The 27644-nt window shown below is 45.1% G+C and overlaps 1 protein-coding gene across 1 annotated transcript; it reads right to left on the bottom strand.

Annotated features, from left to right (window-relative positions):
* Positions 1-319: 319 nt before the first annotated feature.
* On the bottom strand, positions 320-27644 carry LOC121870811 (A disintegrin and metalloproteinase with thrombospondin motifs adt-2-like). Its single transcript, XM_042372781.1, has 23 exons — positions 27481-27644; positions 16507-16672; positions 10371-10428; positions 10028-10166; positions 9533-9704; positions 9153-9333; positions 8799-8982; positions 8547-8685; positions 8069-8330; positions 7597-7702; positions 7180-7314; positions 6890-6996; positions 5869-6011; positions 5512-5756; positions 5196-5356; positions 4833-4966; positions 4430-4650; positions 4192-4297; positions 3955-4069; positions 3154-3311; positions 2215-2674; positions 1786-2082; positions 320-1592 (listed from the first exon to the last, which is right to left on the bottom strand). Exons 2-23 carry the CDS (start codon positions 16582-16584, stop codon positions 1306-1308), a joined length of 3888 nt encoding a protein of 1295 aa, XP_042228715.1. The 5' UTR covers positions 16585-16672; positions 27481-27644; the 3' UTR covers positions 320-1305.

Here is a 27644-nt window from a genome sequence, read left to right as displayed (position 1 = left end):
TATCCTCAGCTAACCTGTAAAGACGAATGGAAATATTTTTCACGATAATTCTGATATTTCAAGTTATGTCAGATCACCTGTTAATTAAACGCCCAAATGTTACCTGGATGGGTTAGGTTACGTTACATTAGGTTATGTTAGATTAGTGGTATGTTACGTTAGATTAGTGTTAGGCTAGGTTATGTTAGTGTTAGGTTATGCTATGTTAGATTAGTGTTAGATTTGGATAGATTAAGTTGGAGAGTTTAATCTTCAGGTAAACCATAATTCAGTAATTATTTAAAACACCAACCAATAGGAAGAGTCAAAATCACACACATCTCATTAACACAATTTTACTCACAACATTACAATCATATCAATAAAGCTTCTTTTTGTAACAAGGTGTACAGTAGTTGGGTGATTACGCGTTAACTGCACATAACTCGTTAGCTCTGAGATCTGTTTGGCTTCTTAACAATCAGTGGAGAACGGAGAGCTTTTGTTTCACCTCTCACACTTGAGGGTTTACACTGACCTCTCTCTCTCTCTCTCTCTCTCTGTTTACACTCAGTTCTTGCACTCTTTATAATGAGCTCTTTCTCACCTGTCCAGTTGCGTATGCATACCTGTCAGATTCATTACCTGTTAAATTAAGTACCTGTTAGATTCATTACCTGTCAAACTAAGTACCTGTCAGGGTCATTACCTGCCAAACTGATTACCTGTCCAACTAAGTACCTGTCGGACTCATTACCTGCCAGACTCATTACCTGCCAGACTCATTACCTGTCCAACTCAGCGTCCGTCAAACCCTCTAGTGCTCCGTCAAAGCTCCCCGTCCTAATCTGGTTTCATACAAGATACAGGACTATACTCATCTACACCCCCCCCCCAATTAAATACAAGCAATTCAACACTACACAACACTACTACAACTACAGCTTATACATACACAACAAAAAGTTTGACCTATGAACCTGGGGTCATAAATATTGACCTCTAGAACACGTTAGAAACATGTCTTGATCTTTAAAAAAAAAAACACGTAGGAACGAACGGGGGGAAGATAGTGTTATTCTTACCTCTACCGTGGGAAGAACGTGATATCCCATGACATTAAAGTTAAAAATCGTATGTCAACTTACAGGATTTTTAAGGAAATAAAACAATGCCTCGTTAATTTCTTAATCAATGGGGTATTTGTTATATATATAAACAATTATACTACAGAGGAACCATTTGAAGGGTACTGGGTTAGGTTAGGTTAGGGGTGGGTAATCTTCACATAACCCCATATGAATTATACTACCTTAAAATAAAAAATTATACTATGCTACCACTACTACTACCACCCGTACTACTACTACTACTACTACCACTACTACCACCCTTCGCAGCCTGTATTAATCCAGTCAACCATTTCCCTATCGCGGTACTCTCGATGAGGGAGGAATGAGGAGGTCTGATCGGGCACCTCCTCACCTCACGCCCGCACCTCCTGAAGCCCGGGGTCATTGGTGGTGGGTCAGGGGAACACAGGGACGCCTCGGTCACTTCTTCGTCAGCGCCTCCTCCTATAACAGTACACATCACTACCACCTCCTGCAGTCCTGTAATGTATGAGAGGAAACTGTTGGTTAGAGTAGAGTATGATAGGGTAGGATAGGGTAGGATAGGGTAGGATAGGGTAGGATAGGATTAAGGGAGAGGGGGGAAGTAATTTTCAGGTAATCCAAGAAAAGTACAAAACAACACACACACACACACACACACACACACACACACACACACACACACACTCACCTACATCACACGTGACGGAACAGGGCATCACCACCACCCTCCACCTGTACTCCCGAGGCCCCAACACCTCTTGATCAAACGCCCCGGAGAAACTGCTGGTGCTGTTAGCGGGGACTCGTGGGTTGAGGGGCGTCAAGGTGAAGGTATGAGGCTTGAGGGTCACCGTAAAGTTGCTACCTTGTCCTCGAGATGATGTAGCTGGAGGTGGAGGAGGGCCTTGATCCACAAATAGCGGGTTCTTGAAGTCTATTGATGACCTCAAGTGTGTGTTGCTGTCTAGCTCGTGTACTGACGTCACTGTTGGGGAGGGAGAGACACGTTGGACCAATCAGAGAGCCTTATGCCCGTATAGAAGTGGATTTCGCATTGACTATTCATATGGACAAATGAGAGAGAGAGAGAGAGAGAGAGAGAGTCAGGTTAGTTTACATGTGTCGTTGATCTGAGCGACGAGTGTGAGGAGGAGCGTGTCGCTGATGGTGCTGGAGATAGGGTAGGAGGAAGAGGTCACGTCTCTCGGTCTCCGTCGCCTCCAGGAGGACCACCGCCTGGAGGAGGAAGAGGAGGAAGAGCTGTCGTCCTTCCCTTCTTGTCTGGAGGAATTGATGTCATTTTGATGTCGTTTAGAGGAGGAGAGAATATTCCTTCGTCGTCGCCTGGAGGAGCGTAGGGCGTCCCTCTGATCCCTGAAGGCGGAGGAGGAGGAGGAGGAGGAAGAGCTAACATCCCTTCGTCGGCGCCCCCAAGAACCCAACCATCGGCGGGAGGACACGGGCCTCACCTCCCTGGGGAAGTCCCTCTCGATAATCGGCTCCAGGTCGAGTGATCGCGCCCTCTCATACTCCGTGTAGATGGTATTACGGAGCGGCGTCCCCTCGTCCGAGAAGTCCTGTGGGAGGAAGAGGTGATGGTAGTGTGAGCCGGGGGTTGTGGGATGGCTAGGACGAGAGGAAATGTGTACAAGTTGTGAGTGAATGCGAGTGTGTGTGTGGAGGAGAGTGTGAGTGTGTGTGGAGCTGATGAGGAGTGTGTGAGTGTGTGTGTGGAGGAGAGTGTGAGTGTGTGTGGAGCTGATGAGGAGTGTGTGAGTGTGTAAAGGATGTGAGTGAAGACAAAGAAGACCTGAAGAAGACTCAGAGAAGACTTGTAAGAAGGTCTGTAGACAACTTAAGAAAAGACGGAGATATCTTAAAAGGATCACGGGAGCCTCCCTGTGTAAGAAACTCTATAGGAACACAACCATACATCATTAACTTTATCTTGAGTCAAACACCATTATCTCTGATCTCGTATGAAGTAAAAGAGACAGAGAGAGATATACACTTCAAAGTCTAGTGGTATCTCGTAGTATCTCGCGGCATCACTCACCAAACACTTGCCGTTGAGACAGTAAGAATTGTCCCCCTGGCGGCCCTTAGAGCAATCAGTACCGAAGGGAAACCAACCATCTTTCCCATTAACGCGGTAGAAACGGTAGTTGAGGACTGCATCTTGGCAGGCCACCGTACAGGCGCGGTCTGGGTCATCTGAGGTATGAGGAGAGAAGATCATGGTTAGTTACAGGTTACAGGATGAGTCGTAGGTGATTGAAGATTACAGGCTGGGGGCAAAGTGATTGGTATTAGAAGTTATATGGGCGAATTAATAATAATAATAATAATAAGCAAGATGTCACGGGTTCGATTCCCGGGCAGGCGGAAGTTGTTTGGACACTCTTCCTAGTCCCCTTGGTCCCTGTTCACCTAGCAGTAAAGTAGGTACCTGTTGTAAATCGAAAGGTTGCGAATTCGTATTCAGGGAAAGTTGTTGGAGCTTCTAAACTTGAACTGACACAATCCGGAGGAGTGGTGACCCGAGGATCACACACCCAACACAGACAAAACCCAATACGTGCGCTATGCGCTAACCAAATAAACGCAGTCGTGTAAAGCCACGGCACTATCTCTCCCACTACAATTCCCTTCCTAACCTCCTGCTCCTTCCTCTGTCATCTTCGCGCTCTGACTTTCGCAACCAACAACTTTGGAGCTTCTAAACTTGGAACACACGAACGCCTTAACACATTAAGAAAACTTTCAACCAAGCTGTTACCCACAGAAAACCAACTTTCGAAACAAGACGGGTAACTTAGATAAACAGACGGGTGACTTAGACAGACGTGGAACTGACCTCTTGTACTAGCCAGCTGCATGCCCACACCCGACAGCTGGTCCACTTCTGACTTGAAGCGCCCACAGACCTCACTAGCGTACTCGAAGGTCGTCCTCAAGCGGCTGCAGTCCACCTATAGATGCAGAGGATGAGGAGGAGGTATTGTTAGTAGTGGTATGTGGGGTGGGGTGGGTGGTCGTTGTATTGGTGACGGTGATAGTGGGAGTTGGGTTATGTCAGGTTAGGTTGACGTACCGGGTTAGGAGGGTTGCAGACCTGGATGTTCTTGCTGACTCCGGTACAGCTCCAGTCCAGACACTTCCTGCTCACCAGTTGGATGCCTTTAGCTGAGGTCAGGCAGCTGTGTGGAGAGAGAAGGAGATAAAGTTATACTTGGTGTGTGTGTGTGTGTATATCCTCACAATCCACACACATCCTCAAAATAACTTGAAGTTCATCACCTGAGGACCCACCTGCAGAAGTAAGGACTCACCTGTAGCGGCAGGTTGAGGCAGGTCTCCATGAACTCCACTGTGGATCTCCATACCCCGGTCGAGTGGTGGTGGAGGTACTGCGGGTTGGGGCAAGGGTGGTTGGGGGCCTCGAGAGTGGGTCATTGGGGCCCAGGGGTCGATGTGGGTCCGGGACGCCCATGTCAGGTCGGCAGGTGAGGGGATCAGCCCCGTAGAGGGTGTAGGGGTCACAGCGGAACTCCTGTAGAAGGAAGGAGGTGTTACAGCACGTCTGGAGGATGAACGAGTGAGGGAGGTGCTGAGACATACAACAGGAGTAATGACCAACATATATAACCAACGGTACTCCTGTTACTCATTAAGATTCTGTTAACAGGAGGTACAGATTAAAAAAACAGTATATATATTCATTAAGGTTCTCACAGTACAAACGCCGGTGACGCAGAAGGCGGGAAGAGCTGTGGGTGACTGACAGACCGTCCCATCGGGGTAACTCTCGCCTGATTCCTGGATGCCTGTACCTGTTGTCTCACACTCTACCTCACAGTGAGACAACCCTGGAAATAGGACATAAGGTGGAGTGGACATAGGACATAGGTGGTGTGGACATAGGACACGGCAAGTGTTTCTAAACCTTAGCAGAGCCACAAATGACTTGGACATGTGTATACTAAATGGACACGGGTATATACATAAACACCATCCATATGAGAGGACACGTGTACCTATAGATCAAACACAGGACACATACTCCACCCACATACTCGTAAACACTCCCCAACATACCTTCTGGAGGGACCCTGGCAGCCAGCCCCGTCAGGAAGGCAGAGTTTTTCGACCGCCTTCTACAAGTCTCGTCAGCGAAGTCCTGTAGGGTCTTCCGCTGTCCCGTAAGACAATCCTGCACCGCTGAACACACACGGTACCTGTACTCGCCCCTGCAGCTACTGTAGGTGCAGGGGAGATACGGGAGGAGGGTGAGTTAAAAGTTCGGACTTTTTCATCATCTCTCTCTCTCTCTCTCTCTCTCTCTCTCTCTCTCTCCTTCTCAACCCCCCCCCTCTCTCTCACACACACAACACAACACCACCATCTCCCTCACCTACACCGCTTCTCAGACAGGGCCAGGCCGGTGCTACCAGATGACAGTATGCCATCCACTCCGTATAGACACGACGACCTGCACTTTGACCACGACCCCCACGTCCCTCCTACGCCTGCTTCCGACGACCCCGAGGACGACCCCAAGGAAGAGGCCAACTGGTAGGACGAGGAGGAGGAGGAGGAGGAGGACGACGAGAGGCCGGGGGCGTTCGGGTCTTCTTTACATCGTCCTCGTTGGCACCACTGTCGAGAAGAGGAAGAAGAATGAGTGAGCGGGGAGTGAGTCAGGACGAGTTAGAATGAGTGAGAGTGAAGTAGAATGATGTAGGAATGGGGTAGGGTGAGTGAGGTATACCTTGCGATGGCCACAGGTAGTTCCCTCAAGGGCCGGGTGAGAGGTCCAAGTGTAGTGGTCCCTCTTACAGTGCAGGTCCTGACAGATCTCCTCCAGGCGCTGGGTGTTCGCGTGTTGGCTCCCTGTCCCGTGCTTCAACATACCTGTGGGGAGGGTGGCGGTCAGTGGTGGGGGGGGAGGGAGGGGGGGAGAAAGGGAGGAGGTGGGGGAGGGAGAGGGGAGGGGAAGGATTATTGTGGGGAGAAGGAGGAGGACGAGGATGAAGTGTTATGAGGGGGAAGTTTATGTTGGGGAAGGAGGGTGTTGGGGCTTATATAGGTATAATGTATATGTGTGAATATACAGTATATGAGTATATGTGTGTGTGTGTGTGTGTGTGTGTGTGTGTGTGTGTGTGTGTGTGTGTGTGTGTGTGTGTGTGTGTGTGAAGTTCACCTTCAATATTCGCTTGTCATGACCTCCAATATCCCCCGTATTCATCAAGGTGAGGCGGAAACACTAATGATTTAACACACAGGTAAATGACCCCCTGACTGTCTAACTTCTGGTCGGTAATTCGGTTTTAAGTTTTGGTTCATTATTATTATTATTATTATTATTATTATTATTATTATTATTATTATTATTATTATTATACTGTTATTAACGGGACGTAATTAAGAGTAAGTGTTGTGAGCGTTTGTCTGTAAGGATGTGTTGTGTTATTGTTGTCTCAGTCTGTCTGTTTGTCTGTCTGCACACACACACACACACACACACACACACGGTCTCTCCATCTACTCAATGACAGTCCTTCACTTCCCCAAGGCTGACGACTGTGTTGGCAGCCCTGTTCAGAGATTCGCCTTCTGCTCTAAGGGTCTCTAGTTCGATCCCCGGACGCCCTTAGTCCACCCAGCTGTGAATGGGTACCTGACGTTACAGTTGAGGAAGTGAAGGTGGTCGAGTACAGTGCCGGCGACCATGTTCCTACAGAGAGACAAACGTATACTCATACAGACAGACAGACAGAAACACTCACACTGCTGGTCGGCGGAGAAGCGTTGGCCAGGGAGGGAGTGCGCCTCGTGGTCCATCTGCTGACGGTCAGGAGTTGCCACGTCCCTCACACATGAAGCCTGCGAAGACCTGTCGATGACGTCACACATGTAAACAAACACACCTACCAATGAATGACATCACACATGTAAACAAACAGACCTACCAACCCAGGTGAAATAGGGGCTGATTCACCTGAAGAAGTAAGGGACTAATGACTCACCTGAAGTAGGGGACTGATTTACCTGAAGAAGTAGGGGACGGAGGACTCACCTGAGGAAGTCGTCTAGGTATCTCCTAGAACAAGGTGACCAGGTGATCTTGCCGGAGCCCAAGGTAGGAGACATGAGGTACCTCCCAGAATCACAGTTGTTGCCTGCCTGGAGACCGTCGTGTCGCATGCCCAAACTGTTGGAGGTCAGGTGAGAGGTGAGAAGTGAGAGGTGATGCTGACCTGTACCTGTACCTGACCTACACCTGTACCCGACCTACACCTGTATCTGACCTACACCTGTAACCGACCTACACCTGTGCTGGCCTACACCTGTACCCGACCTACACCTGTATCTGACCTACACCTGTACCCGACCTACACCTGTGCTGGCCTACATTCCACCCCAATAACATGACATGAACCGTGACCCAGCAATGACCTCTTATGACCCTCAATTAGGACTCACGAGGACTCACTTGTGACCAATCTCGTGGGCCATGACGTAGACGGACTCGAAGTGGCGTCCTTCGTTGACTGTACAGGAGGACGAGCGAGTACACATCCCTGCTACAGGAGCCAGACCTGGTGGTGGTGGAGGGGGGGGGTTATTGTGGAGGAGGAGGGGAGGGGAAGAGGAGGAAGAGGAGGAGGAAGAAGGAGAGGAAGAAGAAGAGGAGTAGGAAGAGATGGAAGAGGAACACCACAGTAGAACAATTTTTTTTATAAAAGAGAGAGATATAGATAGATTAAGAGATAGATAGATAGACAAACAGACAGATAAAACACACACACACACACACACACACACACACACACACACACACACACACACCCACGTCAACACCACCACAACACCACACCAACACCACCACAACACCACAAACACCACCACTACAACACCACACCAACACCACCACAACACCACCAACATCCACACACTCTACTCACCAACCACCTGTGAATTGACCCTTCCATTGCTGTCGATAGTAAATACATCAAGCCCTGTGAGGATGAGGGCGTGGTCCCAGTGCATAGGATGGGCGTCGTCAGCGGGGTTCTCCTGACGCTGCCACGTACAGAAGTTGGTGAGGAAGGTGTCGATGTCGTTGGGGCGGCGGAGACCAGAAGGATCACTGTACAGGATCTCCAGGCGTTTGAGGACGAACTTGACACTGTGGCCGAGGGAGGCGTCATTGTAGAGCAGTTGGACCTGTGTGTGGAGGAGGCGGTGAAGGAGGTGAGAGAGAGAGAGAGAGAGAGAGAGAGAGAGAGAGGAGAGAGAGACCTTCAACCCCTTATAATCAAACACCCTTTCCCTCCCTTCCTCCCCCCTCTCCCTTAACTTCCTTACACTTAAACACCCCTCCGCCCCCTCCCTCCCCTTAACCCCCTTACCCTCGAGTACCCCAGCAACTCCTCGACTCACCGCGTTCACCATGGCGAGGACGACCTTCAACACCTGGTCCTCAGTATCTCGGGGGAAGTTATCGTGCATATGGCGGTACAGATCCTGGTCGACGAACACAGCTGTCTCTATGTACAGGTCCTCCCCACGCTTGTCCTTCCTGGGGGCGTTGTGGTTAGTTAATTAGTAGTAGTAGTAATTGTTGTTGTTGTAGTAGTAGTATTGACTGATTATAGTAGTAGTAGTAGTTAGTAGTAATAGTATCACCATTACCTGTCAGGAATCCTGTCATCATAGCGGTTGTTGTGGTGGTCGCTGCCCCACTCTGACCGCATGCGGGAGTCCACCACGTGTTCATAGCTGTCGTAGTAAGAGCGTCGTTCAGGGCGGGATCCTAGTGCGGCTCTCTCCTCTTCCTCCTGTAGTGGCGTCAGGAAGGATCGTCTCTTTCTGGATTCTGAAGGGGGAAGAGGTGGGTGAGGAAGAGGACAGGAGTGCCGAAGACTCTCTCTCTCTCTCTCTCTCTCTCTCTCTCTCTTTCTCAAGTGATAATGTGTAATAATGCTAATAATGATACACACACACACACACACACACACACACACACACACACACACACACACTTACTGGGCACTGCAGTATAGCCACCATTATCCTCCTTGGCATAGATGACGTGGGTATAAGAATTAATGCCCTCTTGCTCTTGCTGGTGGTGTCCTTGGGTGCTACTTCGGCGCCTCCTTCGGGATGCGCCTTCGGGTAACGGCTCGATTACATACTCTCCCGACAGACTGGCAATGACTCCTCGCTGTGTGTGTCAAGAGAAAACGGACCTTGAAGATGTATTTTGAGGGTAAACTTGCTTTGATAGATGGATAGATAGATAAACAAATTGATGGATTGACAGATTAGACATAACCAAACCTGAACCCGAACCCGAATCCAAACCCTTACCCGAACCCAAATCCGAATCCCAAACCCGAACCCATAAATAGAGATAAACTGACCACAACATCACACAGCTCGACGGCGATGGTAGTGTTGTTGCCATCCGTCAGTTCGACACCTTGGTAGAAACACGCCACCTGGCTCTGGTTGATTGGCCGGATGTCCCTCATCTCACGGTGTCGACCAATCAGGACGAAGTAAGGGGATAAGAGGTCGCTATTGGGCTCTAATCTGTGGGTGGGTGGAGATTTTGGCCAATCAGAATGAAGGTTGATGATAAGAAGTTATTATTGGGCTTAATTTAAGATAAGTAGAGGCTAAACCGACCAATCAGAACGAAGATAGATGATGAGAGGTTACTATTGGGCTAATTTAGGGTAGGTTGAGAAAGTTGATCAATCAGAACGTAAGAAAATACCGACAGGAAATAAAACAAAACAAAACAAAATACCAGAATTGACAAACTAAAAAAAAGACCCAAAAATACGGACAAATCAGACAGACAGACAGACAGACAGACAGGACAGGACAGGACAAAACAATAAAATTCTCACTTGAAGTTGAAGGATCGACCAAGGGCATTAAATTGTAGGAGAGGGCCTTGGGAGTGGGAGGAGCGGGTGTGGCGTGGGTGGCGTCTTTCCTCCCCCTCTCCCTCCACCACACGAGGCTCTATCACGCTGTAAATTGGCACTGTAAAAAAATAAATCTTGTTTGAAGGTAAAAAGAAAATGGTTCTTTTATGTTAAACAAAAAGCAGATAAAATAAACAAAAAACAGCTGATGTCAACAAAAAACAGCTGATGTCAGTAAAAAACAGTTGATGTCAACAAAAAACAGCTGATGTCAGTAAAAAACAGCTGATGTCAACAAAAAACAGCTGATGTCAACACTCACCTGGGTTCCTGTCCCCGAATACCTGCCTCTCTTCCTCCAAGGTCAGTCTGACACCTGCCTGTGGGAGGGAAAACAGAGGGTACCAGTGACTATGTAGGTGGTGAGGGGAGGGAGGAAGGGAGAGACAGGAAGAGAAGATGAAGTGATATATAAGAAAGAGACCTTCTGGTGCGTGTACAAAGGATATGATGACTAAAATATTCACCATAATTCAAGTGTCTTAACTTACGCCATTAATCATCTCTCTCTCTCTCTCTCTCTCTCTCTCTCTCGGGCGTTGTCGATCTTGGCGGCCATTTTGAAAGAGTAAGACTAGTGTTCTCACCATTCCGTCTTGTCGATCCGCCCACGAGAGAGAGAGGGAAAGAAGGAAGGAGAGATGGGGGTTAGGGAGAGGATAGAAGGGAGATAGGGAGGAAGGATAAAAGAAGGGAGAGAAAGGGAGAAGGGGTGGAGGGATGAAGGTAATGTAGGGAAGAGGTAGAGAAGGTAGATTAAGAAGAGAATGAAGGACATAAGAGAGGGGGAGGGTGGAGGAACGGAGGGCAAAAAGGAACGGGAAGAAAGGTGGAAGAAAGGAAGAGGGATAAAGGGAAGAAGATAGAGAAGGGAAAAAGGGAAAATAATTTAGTCTGATATTTTGGTTGACTTGTCACCTCCCTAGCTGATCGGGTGTGACGTCATACACCTCTGACTTTTGACACGTGCCACTGTGATATGATTAATGACACAATGACAACTGACACTTGACACACACAAAACTACACCAATTGACTGTAACTCTTGTGATGACAGTGAAATTGTCATCGAGAGAAAGAGAGAGAGATTTTGTGATGGATTATACGGTTAAGTTTAGTTCGAAGCCAAGGTCAGTTTCAGCCGAACAGGTCAGAGGGTAGGGCTATAATCTCGAAGATTTGCAAGTTTTCCTCTAAACTGGTGATGTGAGAACGACACAAGATGGACACTGAAACACACACACAAAATAATACTAAAATCAGCTTTAAGAAGACTTCCCAGTTACCTTCCTTCCTTCCTATGACGTCAGGTTCAGCCTCACCGTCTTCACTTTCACGTAACGCTCTCTAAAACTCTGTTATTATCCCGCCTAAAACTTGTCACACACATATGTCATCATCCACGTAATTTAGCCAACGCCCCAGTAAATTAGGTACTTATTACAGAATATAGTTATGCTTTCTTTATATAATTCTGTAGTGATTATAGTGATTTTGGATTAAGTTGGAAAGTTGGATTGAGCGCCCCCCCCACCCAAAAAAAGTTCAAGTTGCGCAACAATAAAATAGTAGTCATGGTTTGCGCACCAACAGAGGTTGTAAATTGTATAAAAAATAAATGGTATCACGGTTCGCGCGTCAATAAAAACACTTAATTATTATAGTTTTACGCCTCAATTAACAAGAGTTCACAGTTTGTACACCCCAATAAAAAGGAAACATTATTTTCTCTCTAACTTTTGCCAAAATTAATCGGATCTTCACTTTATTTTCGTTTCATTAAATTATTTTGTTTTCATCTTTTAATCACTTGTTTTTGAGCTTTTTTTGTCACTTTCTCTCAACTTTCACTTCGCTTTTCTGTTTTTGTTGCCGCCATCAGTTGTCGTTCACTTGCGGTCCTGCTGCTGAACCCTCCATAAACAAACTTTCTTCCATGCTACAGTGACCCAGGTGAGAGAGAGAGAGAGATAAAGAAAATGTGAAAGAGTAAACTAGAGTGACTTAGAGAGAAAGAGAGTGAGCTACAGTGGATGAGATAGAGTGAAAAAATGTGAGCGAGATCGAGTAATTTAGACAGCGAGAAAAAATGAGAGAGAAAGTTAAACATTGAGAAAGTGAGATAGACCGCGACACTGATAGATTGCCGTATAAATAAGAGAGAGATATTTCTGTTGGCAATTCTTCTTCTTCTTATTATTATTATTATTATTATTATTATTATTATTATTACTATTACCATTATCATCACCGACTCACATAAATAGGAAAATCAATGACACCAAATACGTAAACCAAAACACACAACTCAATAACAACACAACCTACAACAACCACACTTGACCTACACATCCACCATCACAATCCCTTACAACTGTTATGATCATTAAGGTCATGAGGTTAAAGGTCAAGAGCATATAGCTGTGATAAAAGGTGTCATGGTGATTCCTCTTCCCCTTCACCCACCAACACCCCTTCCTGCCATAGCATGAGTTAGCGTTTTCCTTGAGTAATGTTATTGTTGTTGTATTTCGTCGACTTTATTGTTTGTGTTATTGTGATATTGTTCTTCTTTCTTCTCTTCCTCCTGTTTCTTCTTCCTACTTTTCCTTCTTTTCTTCCTCTGTCTTCCTTTCTTCTTCGTTCTCTTTTTCCTCCATGTAATCTTTTATTTTCTTCTTCTTTATTTTCTTCTTCTTCTTTTTCTTCTTGCAATTCCTTTTCTTCTTCCTCCTGCTTCTCCTCACCTCTTTCTTTCCTATCCTCCATCTCCTCCCCCTTCTCCTCTTCCTACACTTCCTCCTCCACTTCCTTTATGTCGTTACCCCTCCCCCTTCTCCTCCTCCTCCCCCCTCTCCCCCCTCCTCCTCCTCCATTGTTATCTTCTCGTCACGTCTTCACCTTAACATCCAGTTCAGTGACACCTCATGCAGACAGTCACGCCCACACTTCTTCACCCTCGCCCACACACCATCACCCACACACCATCACCCTCACGCCCACACTTACAACCTCTTAGAATAACCCATTACATACATACATACATACATACATACATACATACATACATACATACATACATACATACATACATACATACATACATACATACATACATACTTTTTTACATTGAGATACATACAGAATACATATGTGTGTGTGTGTGTGTGTGTGTGTGTATTCCGAACAGACAGACAGACAGACAGACAGACAGACAGACAGACAGACAGAGAAACAGACAGACAGAAGGGGGAAGTCACAAGGTATGGGTGGACCAGGTAAAGAACCCAAGTGTGGCTCCTACAGTAATTACCAAGTTGGGTGTGAGTGTACAGGTGCAGCCGCTGTGTGACCAACACCAGACAGGCCTAACAGGTGGACGACGGAAGCTTCATCATGGGATGGGATGGGAGGGAGGGGAGGATGGGATGGGATGGGGAGGGAGGATGGGAGGATGGGATGGGTGGGATGGGAGGGAGGGGAGGAGGATGGGATGGGATGGATGGGATGGGGAGGAGGAGGAGGATGGGATGGGATGGGGAGGATGGGATGGGATGGAGGGAGGGATGGGATGGGAGGAGGAGGAGGATGGGATGGGGAGGGAGGGAGGGGATGGGATGGGATGGGATGGATGGGAGGGGGAGGATGGGATGGGGAGGAGGAGGAGGATGGGAGGGATGGGAGGGGAGGATGGGGAGGAAGGGAGGAGGGAGGATGGGATGGGAGGATGAAAAGAAAATATGGAAACAGACAGACAGACAGACAGACAGACAGACAGACAGGTGACTTACGGTTGGCAAAATTCAGGCGGTTGAGAATTTATATATAATAATGTGAAGCTTCTGTGTGTGTGTGTGTGTGTGTGTGTGTGTGTGTGTGTGAGTGTGTATGTCAGAGAGAGAAAGAGAGAGAGAGAGAGATTGTAAACACCACAGTACACCAATACACAATGACGTCACGGTGTTTCTACATCACAACAAACCAAAACAAAAGACGACTTAAAAATAACAAAAACAAAACAATAACGAGATACATAAATAAAATAACAAAATACTCACTCACAAACAAAATCCCTCCCTAACAAGCACTTACCTTCTCTATATCACCTTATTTTATGATACGCTAGACACCTGCCGTAAAGGACAATAACATCTAAGTAAAAAAAACAATTAATTATCCAGCCATGAAAGTTATTGTAAACGTTTCATGAGGTGAGGAGACGCCCATCCTGTCCGCAGGTGACACGGCCGGCCATGTTGATGACGTCACATCAGTATGGCAACCAGCTGAGTGTTTTGTAAATAGAATGGTCGCTTGAAATCTGATACGACTTGCTGTTTACTATTGTACGGTACGTCGGGTTGATCGGTCAGTCGGTCAATTGGTGAGTTTGGTGCTCGCTGTCCTCCTAGCATGGTCTCTTTAGCATGTATAATCAATGCGAGAGAGCAGGCAGGCAGGCAGGCAGAATAGTAACACATTAAAGGGTATGCGTACACACTCTTACACACACACTCATACACACACAAGAAAGCATCTACACACAACACTTTTCTCTCTTTCTCCCCGCTACCTGTTTCTTTCTCCCCTTTCCCTCTCTCTTTCTCCCCTCTGACCTCTCCCTCTCTTTCTCCCCTCTGACCTCTCCCTCTCTTTCTCCCCGCTACCTCTCTCTTTCTCCCTCTCTTTCTCCCAGCTTCGCCCTCTCTTTTCCTCCCTCTCCCCTCTCCCTCTCTTTCTCCCTCTCACTTTTCCCCACTCCTCTGTCTCCTTATCCTCATCTCTATCTATCTTTATCCATCTACCTCACACACACACACACACACACACACACACACACACACACACACACACACACACACACCATAATAGTGATGATGGTCGTAAGAAGCTTATTGGGCGTGACGCCATTGACGATTATTTTAATTTTCTCATCACCAGTTGCTCACATCGTCTCTGTCTCTCTGTCTGTCTGTCTGTCTGTCTCTCTGTCTCAGTCTGTCTCTTTGTCTCCAGTCTATATCTCTCATTTTAGTGTAGGGAAAGGAAGTGTGTGTGTGTGTGTGTGTGTGTGTGTGTATGTGTGTGTGTGTGTCTTCAGGTACTTTTGTATCCGTCACTGCCCAAGAAACCACGGTTGACACTTTCCACTTTTACTTTATTCAGAGACAGGAGAAAGTGACTGACTGATACCATCCAGCCAATTCACTGTCCTCAACCAAGCGTATACTTTCTCCCAGTCACTGTCGGGAGGGTTTATGGTGACAACTTACACTCTCTCTCTCTCTCTCTCTCTCTCTCTCTCTCTCTCTCTCTCTCTCTCAAATCCTCAGTTAAGGTTAAAAAAAATGAACTTACGATCGTTTAAGAATCTCAACAGACAACTCTTTAAGAATCTTGAGAAACCTAACCTAACTTAACCTAACCTAACCCAACCCTCTGAGACACAAGAAAATGTTGGGTGGAGTTCCCGATGGGCCTCAGCTGTCGCCTTGTGGTAGAACAATACACAGAAGACCGCCTCAACCTTACAGCACCAGCCTCCACTACCACCAGCCTCCACTACCACTACTACCAGCCTACCAACACTATTACCAGCCTCCACCACTACCACCACCCAACCCTCTACTACCACTACTACTACGGCCAACACAACACAAGACACTTTCCCACCCCTCCCGTCAAGACAAAAGTACGGCCGGAAGTCTATTGTGAGAGACTATTTTTCTTACTTCACAATTGACAGAAAAATGGACAGAATTTCCTGGAGGTTGACGACAGATTTGGAAGAGAAATTGTCGTCGACAAAAGCAAGAGAGATAATTGTAACGACAAATGAGCGGGACTGCCCTAAACTACTCATGACGTAGTACTGCTCGCTTCCGAGGCCACGTGATGGATTCGTTTAGTCCGAAGCTCCGGATACAACACTCCTGTCAGGGATTCGAACAGTGACTCGACATCCCCACAACCAACACTGCTGCCCGACGTATTAAAAAATAAACCTAAATGTTCACTACCAACCATAAGAAAATGCTTAAACTCTCGACCATCCCCACACCATGGTTACAAATCTTAGAAAACGATCGAAAAATGTTGAACTATTCATGGTAATAGTAACCTTGACCTTAGACCTATTGACCTGAAAATCAATAGTCATTTTCCTTAAGTAATAGTAAAACTCTATACCAAGTTTGGCTCGGACCTATCCACTATAACGACCAACATCATACGGACAAACAAACACCCACACAAACGGATAAGATACCCACAACATACCACAACCCATATTAATCACAGTAGCATAAAAAGTAACAATCTCCCCATAATACACACCAAAAATACTTAAAATCCATACACAATTGTTTAAAACAAACCTCTCGTGACGTCACACTTACCTGGGCGAGGCGTAAGAGGCAGCAACAAGTGAGAGGCAACAGAAGAAGAGAGGAGCCACCTGGTGATCGCTGGGCCATCTTGAGGCAGACTGTGGAAGTTTCGGGCGGCGGGAGGAACGTCTTAGTGTTGTAACCGCCCGTCGAAGGTTAGCGCGTCATGGTTGACCTGTTGATTAGGTGCATAGATTAACAGACAGACATAGATAGATTAGATAATTAAATAGATAGAAAAAAAGGGAAGAGAAAATAAGAGTGGGGATAAATATGTAGATAGAGATAAATGGATAAATACAGATATACAGTATAATGACAGAGATACCGAATGACATACTCCAGCTTCTCCACAACAAAAGTCCAGCGTGAAAGTATACACAGTTAGCTAGACAATAGGATATGAGAGTTGCGTGTAGTGTTGTGTATTCAGTGTTGGAAAGGATACAGTATTGTGTTAGACCATCATTTGACTGTGTTTTGTTTCAGTGTTAATGTGGGAAATATCCGCTGGAAGAGGTGAATAATTTAGTCAGGTGTAATGAGTGATTTGGGGGGTTGGTTACGGGTATAGTTTTCAAATCACCTGGAGATTAGACACCCTAGGAGAAACCTAACCTAACCTAAACTTACACAATCTAACGCTAGGGTAGTTAATCTTCAGGTGAAATAAGCTCAGGTGTTCGATCTTCAGGGGATCATTTCATAATTAATCATTAACCAAAATATTCTAATTAACTACGTAACAAAACATTAAAATAATCCAATACCTTCCTTAACTAATTCTCTTCTTTAATGTTCTTGTAAATAGATGTCATTTTTGTTATACCTGTGTTGCGCCATTAGTACACGACATGTCAACAAAGCATCAGGGCTACCAACTGTTTCATCCTTAACACTGTATATGCAAATGAGACCATCCTCCCCATGTACAGTTGGCACACGTGTATAATATATTTATATATATATATTTCATACACCCTCCAACTGTCCCTCACACACACACACACACACACACACACACACACATTTACAGACATACATATATACGTGCACACGGGTGACCTTGATACATTCATACACAATGTATTCATACTGTCATATATTTGTTATTTAATTTATTTTAAGTGTGGTTATCAACTATTGCGTAAATTTGTAGGAAAAAACGTAATTTTGGGAGGTAATATTTTTATAACGATGGTTTAACCCTTTGAGGACGATGATTTAACCCTTTAATGATGATGATGGTTTAATCACAACCCTTGATAATCACCGTCACTACTATACCATTACCACAACTACCATATACTGTCATAAGTGATATCAACCACAATTTAAACCACTATTAGCGCCTCTACCACTATCGGTCCTGCGTCATTTCCGTCTAAACCAACACCATTACCCCTACCACCACCACTACTACCACATCTACTGCCACCACCACCACTACCACCACCACAAACCCCACCTCCCCTACGACCAACACCACTACCACCACTACCACAGTACGCATCAACCAAACTAAATACAAAACTACATGCCCAATCCAATTCAGCCTCTCCCCCCTCCTGTCATCTCACTCCCCCCTCCTGTCATCTCCCTCCCCCTCCTGTCATCTCCCTCCCCCCTCCTGTCATCTCCCTCCCCCTCCTGTCATCTCCCTCCCCCCTCCTGTTATCTCCCTCCCTCCTGTCATCCTCTCTCCTCCTGTCATCTCCCTCCCTCCGTCATCTCCCTCCCTCCTGTCATCTCCTCCCCCTCCCTGTCACCTCCCTTCCCCTCCCTGTCATCTCCCTCCCCCTCCTGTCATCTCCCTCCCCACTCCTGTCATCTACCTCCCCCTCCCTGTCATCTATCTGTCATCTCCCTCCCTCCTGTCATCTCCTCCCCCTCCTGTCATCTCCCTCCCCCTCCTGTCATCTCCCTTCCCCTCCTGTTCCCCCTCCCTGTGACCTTCCCCCACCATCCGCCCTCACGCCCACAGGAAAGCCCCAGATAAACAAAGGGCCTATCTATCTATCTATCTATCTATCTATCTATATATCTATCTATCTATCTATCTATCGTATCCTGTAACTATGAGATAAGGGCGTGGTCGCAGCATTTATAAGGACGGGGGAAAAAAAATGCCATCCCACACCTATAATATGGGCGATACTCTATATACCTGGAGGCTGGTACTCTCGCCCTTACGTCAGTCACCTGTTATGTGTCTATGATGTTTAGAAGGTGAATAAAGATAACTTGTTCCATTCAGGTAGAGAAGACCTTGTGTGTGTGTGTGTGTGTGTGTGTGTGTGTGTGTGTGCTTTGGTTGTAGTATTAGTAGTAGTGGAGGAGGAGGAGGAGGAGGAGGAGGAGGAGGAGGAGAGGAGGAGGAGGAGAAGAAGAAGAAGAAGAAGAGAAGAGGAAGGAGGAGGAGGAGGAGGAGGAGGGAGGAGGAGGAGGAGGAGGATACAAAAAAAACCACAAAAAATTATCACCATCTACGAATTCCTTTCAAATCTCTCTCTCATACACACACATAATCTCTTTTACCACCCCCCACTACCACCACTACCACCCCTACAACTACTACCACCATCATTAACACACGCAAGATATTCTGTAAAAAAAAATATATACATGTCATCGTTTTGTGATATATATATATAGATTGTCACTAATGCGAAGGTCAGGTTGTGGTAAGATTTCGTGACGGGAGACAAATTCGTTGTGCTTATTGTCGCATGAGAATGTCGGTTCGTTATTCGTAAAGATTCGCAAGGCATATCTTCCCGACTAAGAGAAAAAGTCTTCACACTTAGGAAATTTTTAGAATACAATTTAATGGTTTAGGTTACGTGAAAAAATGCGTTCTTGTCGTAAAAAGATGCGTTCTGTCGTAACTACCTATACTGAAATTTTGAACAAAATCCATTTTTTGGCCGAAATGACGAAAATTGTAAGTCTATAGCCTTAAAGGATTTTTGGCCAAAAATACGTTTTCTCTCTGAACTAAAATTTAATGTGCCTAACTATTTAAGTACATCCAGAATAATACACAAGCACCAAGAAATGACCTCGAAAACCCATAAGTGGCGAGTAATTAGCATTGCAAAAGTAATTAAAATATTCTAAAAATCATTTGAACATTTTCTAAAAGCCATTTGAACAAGTTATAATCAAGATATCAAATTTTGGTTAACAGATCCTTAAGCAGCACATTCAGGAGTACACTCGTAAGAGTAAAAGATGCGTTCTGTCGTAAGAGTAAAAGATGAGTTCTGTCGTAAGAGTAAAAGACGCGTTCTGTCGTAAGAGTAAAAGATGCGTTCTGTCGTAAGAGTAAAAGATGCGTTCTGTCGTAAGAGTAAAAGATGCGTTCTGTCGTAAGAGTAAAAGATGCGTTCTGTCGTAAGAGTAAAAGATGAGTTCTGTCGCAAGAGTAAAAGATGTGTTCTGTCGTAAGAGTAAAAGATGTGTTCTGTCGTAAGAGTAAAAGATGCGTTCTGTCGTAAGTTCGGGGAAACAAACGGCTTCCTCACACATCACCAGCAAAGAGGAAAATAATTACACCTAGAGAATCTTGAAGCATCCGGGTGATAGCGTGTCTTTAAAGCCTCAGTACCTCACACACACCTCTACTACTAGTGGTAAAACACTTCCTTGAGGTAGGGTGCTGCTTGATGATGACCTTGAGGCGGAGGTGGCTTGGTTCAGAAAGATGGAGAGCGTGTCTGTCTGTAGGTCTGTCTCTGTATTTTTCTGTATCACACACACACAGACACACACACACCTTCCTTCACTTCAAGATTAAATACAAAAATACTGTACGCGAGAGAGAGAGAGAGAGAGGGAGAGAATTTGCCGTGTCATAGCTGGGTGTAGTAGCTTTGTCTAGTTTCCCCGTGATGACAGCTAAAAGTCTCTCGCTGTTTGTCTGTCCGTCTACCGTTAGCTGAGTAAATTTGAACTTGGCGTGTTAAGGTTGTGGAGCTTATTGTAGTAACCATCAAGGTGTGGTGGACGTTTTAAGAGATCGTACGTTTACTTTTGACACGCTGAGGTTGATGATCGGTTCTGTCTGTCTGTCTGTCTGTCTCTGTCTACCTGTGTCTGTCTGCCTGTCCACAATTCTCACCCGACCTTGACCAAATTCTCAGAGCTAGTCGACCCCGGCAATATCTCAACCCTGTACACTTTTGGTCAACATTGGATGAACAATACCAAGGTCAGAGGTCACCGATCAAGGTCACCCCCCCCCCTCAAGCTAGAAAGTATCCATGACCTTTGAGAATCCACTGAGGTGACAGGTGAGACGACCTTGAAATCACCAGCTAAGTCAATGAACCCAGGATGCAGGTAACTGTTATTTTCCACAACAGGTAATGAGAGAGAGAGAGAGAGAGAGAGAGAGAGAGAGAGAGAGAGAGAGAGAGAGAGAACACTGTAGAATAGAATGCAATATCCGTTTCCCTCTTGTTGACATCCTCCCTGTCATCCAACTTCATTTCCCGCCCCGCCATGGTTGGAAAATATAGGTACCGGTTGAACTAATTACGTTCATCACATCAAAATAAATTAAACCCCTTTCAATCACCCTAAGTAGTTATTATATTTTATTATTTTAATCTGTTTATAAGTTATTTCTGATAGGTTATTCGTTTCCATTCCCTAACTAAAACTTTAAATTCCCGATAAACCTGGAAAATATGTATACACCTTCCTCCCTCCACCTCCCTCGACCTTTTACCTCACATTGTCATTCAAACTAATTACGTAAATCTCTTTCATTCCTCCCTACTATAAATATTTAATTATATATATTTTACCCATTGTCCAATTCATCCGAAATTGGTGTTTGTTGTTGTTTAGATGAATGCGTTATGTAAGGGACAGGTAGAGTGAAGCTTGATACCTGTGAGAATTAGAATGTAAGTCAGAATTAGACACCAGGATCTTAATAACTGTGAGAATTAGAAGCTGAAAGAGAATTAGACGCCAAGATCTTGAAAAAAAATTTGAGAATTAAGACAACTTACGCCCCAGAAAAACATTTTATGTGTATCAATTTATTCCCAAGATATAAAACACGACTAAGAGACAGTCACTAACCCTGAGGTGTCTGCCTTACGTATATACCCTTGAGCATTAACTAGTTAACTCTTTAAGAGGGACTAAAAACCGGTTAAAGTTTGCAGTAATTACAACCATGCAAGGCTGTGCACCGAACCACGATGAACGACTGCTGCAAGAGGCTGTTTTTTTCAGGCTGTTGGTATTATTAAGTAACGTTAGTTTCTACAACAAAAAATTATAAAAACTCTAGAATAAACGGAACAATTACCTTTTGTTGACATCTACAGTTACGAGGCGTGTGTTATGTCACTTTGTTTTTGTTTACTGCAACAACACCAAGTGTCGTACACAGACACCCATAATTATCGTTTCAATGTAAATAAACAGTTAGGATTCCTTAAGTTTCTCTCGTATATTTGGTCTCTGGCTGGAGAGTTGAGAACGCTGCCATTTAATGTAGAGTCACTGTGTAGTTTGGACGTTATTTTGTTTACCAACTTTGTGTCTTATATTTGGGTAAGTTAGTTTGGTGCATTCGTATCTAGCATTCACAAATACTAAGAATTTTTATATCAATCAACACTATCGAGGTGCTATGAATGCTAAAATTATGTAAATGAAGATAAAGATACGTATTACCTGCTGGGAACATATCAGATATCCACGTAACAAAACACTTTCATTTACGAGTGTAGTTTTTCCCACACTTTTCCACGGCTGGTGAGTCAGAGTGAGTAGTACCACCATGGCAGCGTAGCGATACCAAGGACCGTTCTTCTGACGGTCTCGTGCCGCTAAACGACACACACACGAGTCATACTTATCATCTATCCAGCGGCTAGGAAGTATACAAGTGGTACTCGAGAGGGGGTGGGGGAGAGCAGCCAGCCGAGCGTGTAGTGGCGAGCTATTCACGTCACACGCGAGGCAAGAAGTAGCATGAGACTGACGTGATGGCGAGGCTTTCAATCTCGGTCAAAGTCAGCCAACTGTGGACAGATCCGTAAATACGACAACCAGACCATCCAACACTGATTTAGTTTCATTTGGGTTTACTCTTTTTCTTTTAAATACTAACAGGTTATTTATCTAAAGCCTCTAGGACCACTGTCTCCAAGACCACTGCCTCTAAGACCACTGCCTCCAAGACCACTACCTCTAAGACCACTTCCTCCAAAACCACTGCTTCTAAAGGACCCAGACAGTTAGATCCAGGAAACATCCGAAATTAAACTGGGTCTAAACTCACTGGTGAAAACCTTGAGATACTTCACTAGGCTCCTGGAACACACCCTTCCCTCCCTCCCTCTATTACCCGAGTCAGTGATCTATCCTTCGTGTGGAACCTGGAACTCTGGAAAACCTGGAAATTGGAACTCTTGAAGGCCTGGGCGCTGAATACGGACTGGATGAAGTGAATACGAATCCTGTAGACTCAATATGGACCCCTAGGGACTGAATACGGATAAGATGGACTAATTACGAACCACATGGACTCGAATTCCAGATCCATTTCGCTGGATTTATGTCCCCGTTTTGGTAAGTTACAATGATCTGACTTTCCACCTCAAGATATAAACTTTCTCCAAAAATAAAAAGTACAAGGACACGTTTCAGGTATCAAGGACTAGTACAGTAATTCTCAGGTGTTCAAGTAAAGGTACAGTAATTCTCAGGTGTTCACAGTATCATTAAGGTACAGAATTTAAACCAATACCTATCACTACAGGTACAGAGTCCAGTACCAATTACAGACAGACACGGGAGAGTGGGGTGAATGGGGTGGGGGAGAGGGTGAGTGGGATGGAGAGAGGGAATATGAGTGATACGGGGAACAATGAACAGTGTAATATACAAAGAGAAGTGTGGCCCAGTTTGTTACCACCACACTGGCAGGTACACCCCACTCTCCCTCCCTTCAACACCCCACTCTCCCTCCCTCCCGCAATACCCCTCTCCCTTTCCCTCCCGCAACACCCTTTCTGCCTCCCCTCCCTAACACCCCTCTTCCTTTCCCTCCCCAACACCTCTCTCTCTCTCTCCCCAACACCCCCACCCTAACACACCCTCTCTGCCTCCCCCACCCCCAAGTGATGTGAAAATACGTTTAAGTGTACTATATTAATATGTACTAACGTATCTTACAAATTTCTATGTTTTATCTCTATCTCTTCTTTTCTCTTCTTTATTCTCTCGTTCCAGGTTATTATTGTTATTATTTTAGTTGTTTCGTGTAAAACTCTTCCATGTGACTCGGATATAAGCAGTGAATGTCGCAGTTCGAGTAGAAATCTCTCTCTGTTTTGTTCTCCTAGGATGTTATTTTCATTGTTCTCTTCTCCTTTAACCCAACCTAACCCAACCCAACCTAACCTAACGTGCACTTGTTGTCAATGAGGTGAAGGGAGTTTGTACTGTATGATGGTGGTGCTTCTGTCAACACTAAATGGACTCTTGTATTTTTTCTCGTGTCGACCCATAAATGAAGCGGAAATGTGGAAAGTGTGGACTAGTACAACAGAGAGATGGGTGGGTGGGTGGATGTGGGTGGGAGTGGGTGGGGTAGGTAGGATAATATTAGTTAGGGAAGAGAGAGGGATGGAGGGTGGGTGGGTGGGTAGGTAAGGGTGAGAGGGAGAGGGGGTGTGAGAGTGTAAATAAGTGGAGATAGAGAGGTGAGAGTGTGTGGGTGTGAGGGTGGGAGGTGAGCGAAAGTGATTGAAGGAGTGTAATGAGAGAGAGAGAGAATGTGAAGACAGAGTTATATCCGAAAAAATAACACCACTGCTACCATTACCACCCCTACAACCACCCCTACCACCACTACCACCACCACTACCACCACCACTACTACCACCACTACCACCACCACTACCACCACCATCCCTAACAGCCAACCATAACTGTAACAAACAACAATAAAATACACTAACTATCAAACTCGACCCAAATATTCATGTTATTAATCCATACACGAAGTCTCACCGTAATCCACTCAAGCTTTCTCCTGTTATTGTACGGACACGACAATTTTATGGACGTACGGACGGACGGGCATGGGTAAGATTATACGACCCGTAACTTTATAGAGAAGAGGAATAAAGAGAGAAAGCTGTTTATTTTCTCTGACTTTCTCTCTAGTGTGGAGGAGTGAGGTGGAGTAGCGAGGTGAAGGAGAGAGGTAGAGGAATGAGGTGGAGTAGTGAGGTGGAGTAGTGAGGTGGAGGAGTGAGGGAGAGAGGAGGAGTTGACGACCTAACGGGCCAAAATCTGATCAGCATCAAAACAATGGCCCCGTGAATGAGCGTAAACACACCATGACTAACACAGACAAAGTCCCGGATTTTCAAAGGGTTCGTGCGCCGCTAAATCTCTCCTCCGTCTTATCTCATGACCCAACCCCCCTCCTCCCTCCCCCTTACCTGGAGATACAAGACAACACATTGTTAGTTCACTTTATCTACTACACACAGAGATGAAGGACAATGACGTCAATACTACACAGAGACTATACCTGGCCTTACCTTAACACCTATTCCTGCTCCTAGTTAAGACAAAACATAAGTAAATTAACGTAAGTATCTTTAAGAATCTGTTCCATATCTAGAACTACGAGAGTTTTAGAGAGAGAGAGAGAGAGAGAGAGAGAGAGAGAGAGAGAGAGAGAGAGAGAGAGAGAGAGAGAGAGAGAGAGAGAGAGAGAAAATCATCTTAGAGTCGCAGCTCAAGTGAATCAGGTATAGGCAGAACACACACACACAGTACCATGAGCTGCACTAAACCACTCTTTGTCACGAGCCAGAGGTAATCATTTGTACTCTAAGAACACATGGTCGAGATATGAGTGAATGTATGTGTATCAGTGTTATGGCATCTCTATCTATCCAACCATCTATCCATCCACTCGACCATCTATCCATCCATCTATCCATCCATCCATCCACCTATCTATCTATCTCACAAATCCCCCACCGCACCACAACAAACTCCAACAGGCCATAACTCTGTACAACAACAACACAAAACACTCATTATCAAACTGAACCGAGATTTTGTCATGACACACCCATACATCCAAGTTACATTAAAATACACTAATATTTGTTCAAGTTATCGCGCGGACAGACTACCTGACGCACGACAAGCAAGAGAAAAAGACGATGGCGGTTGTTGACTTTTTACGGCAACTATTTCTAAACAATAACACGAGCTACAGGCCATGCTGAACCTCCTGGGAAAAAATGACCATGACAGAGAGAGAGAGAGAGAGAGTAGGTGATTCATGTTTTTTGTTGAGTTATAACTATGAGTAATTAATATTATTTGACCAGCCAACCATAATAATTTATCTGTTTGTCTGTTTGTCAATGTCAATCTCTCTTTCTTTCCCTCCTGACTTCTCATTCTCTCTCCCTACTATATTTTTTTTCGCATAGTCCTCTTCTCTGTCTTTCTCTCTTCCTCCGCTCCTCTCACTCCACCACCACTCCCACAATCCAGTTCCCCCACCACCCCTCCCTCGCTCAACCACCTCTCACTCCACTACCTCTCCCCCTCCCTCCATTTCCCCCACTGCCCCCTCTCCTTTCCCCACCTCTCCACTGCAGTGACTGCACTTTCTTCCCCACCCCTCCCTTCCTCCCTCCCTCCCTCTTTCCACCACCTTTTCGCTATCCTCCCCTCCACTACCCTTCCCTCCCTCCACCTCTCCACCGATCGCTACATAGACCAGGGTTGAGGTCACTGAATCATAACCAAACATTTTTCACCACATTTCAAACTCCTTCGTAATTATCGAGTCATGGTTCTTAGTCTATGTAATACAATGGCAGGAAAGTGAATCCATTGTGTTATATTACGTGTTTTAGGAGTATCTATTGAGTCTATTAAGTTCTATTCGTGTTTAAAGTGATAAGCAGAATATGCAGACAGACCCTTTGAGAATCGGTCTTTGTGGCGTAACTTAAGTGAGTCAGTTAGACACGTTCTCACGTCCCCAGATAAGAGAACAAATATTATTCCACTTACGATTATTTGAGAATTTGGACATTAGCCGCAGGAAATATAAGTCGCAATGAATGTTTACATAAATTGTGGGTATCTGTCTGTAATTATCGTATTATACAGCTACCAGACACACACACACACACACACGCACACACACACAAATAAAGACAGGCAGATCTTGTTTTGTTTACTTGCCTTGTTTATCTGCCTCATTTTATCTACCTTGTTTTGTCTACCTTGTTTACCTATATCTACTTTGTTTTATCTCCGTTGTTTTGTCGGCACAGGAAGACATAAAGACAACTAAAGGCTTTTGTAAACGGGACCACCGGAAAGGGATATTCATTGTACTGTGTGTGTGTGTGTGTGTATGTATGTGTGTGGGGGGGGGGAGGCAGTGACCGCATAAACGAGTCGTTTCTAATATAATAAACATAACATTAAGGGTAACTAAACTGTCTTGAACACAGAAGGTAAAGACACGATAATTCTCATCTATTTATTTACGCCAACTAAATGTCGGTGAACTCTTTTTACGCTTGGTTAGATTTGCGTGTAAAATTCGCCTCCAATTTTTGAAGAATGCAACGAGAGAGAGAGAGAGAGAGAGAGAGAGAGAGAAGGCGAGAGATATCAACACACACATGTCATAACTCCTGTACACAACACAAACACGCACAGAAGGTGAAGGCCATGATCAGCTGATTCCCGTCAACAAACATCAGCTGGGATGTTCATAAGTGTTCTGAATACAAGCAGTAGCGGGATACTAAATAAAAAAATACTGACTCAAAGCTCTAGTTCATATCCCTTAATAACCTCTAATTAACCTGTGTCTATTTACATCTTTAATGAGTTAGATAATGTCAATAATCACGTATATGGAGGAAAGTTTCAAAAGCAGCCATGACTTACCCTTGAATGATTACAAATTAAGTCAATGTAATTTTAAACCTCAAAATGTCAACAAAGGTGGAGTAGGCACAGGAGGGGGTCGTTGGTAGTGGCGTCCTACAAGGTGAGTGTGTGTGTGACTCGTGGCTTCTGCTGTAGTGGTACACCCTCCCTCACTCACCATT

The sequence above is a fragment of the Homarus americanus genome, unplaced genomic scaffold (assembly GCF_018991925.1).
Source record: "Homarus americanus isolate GMGI-L3 unplaced genomic scaffold, GMGI_Hamer_2.0 scaffold16119, whole genome shotgun sequence".
NCBI classification, from domain to species: Eukaryota; Metazoa; Arthropoda; class Malacostraca; order Decapoda; family Nephropidae; genus Homarus; species Homarus americanus.
The sequence above is the reverse complement of the archived record's forward strand: the minus strand, read 5'-3'. Positions and strand labels throughout refer to the sequence as shown.

Excerpts from the sequence above, each read along its gene's own strand:
- LOC121870811 (XM_042372781.1), bottom strand. The coding sequence starts at position 16,584 with ATGGCCCAGCGATCACCAGGTGGCTCCTCTCTTCTTCTGTTGCCTCTC. Across the intron at positions 10,167-10,370 it reads ATTCGGGGACAGGAACCCAG|TGCCAATTTACAGCGTGATA; the intron begins GTGAGTGTTGAC and ends ATTTTTTTACAG. Across the intron at positions 6,997-7,179 it reads TACCTAGACGACTTCCTCAG|GTCTTCGCAGGCTTCATGTG; the intron begins GTGAGTCCTCCG and ends CGTCATCGACAG.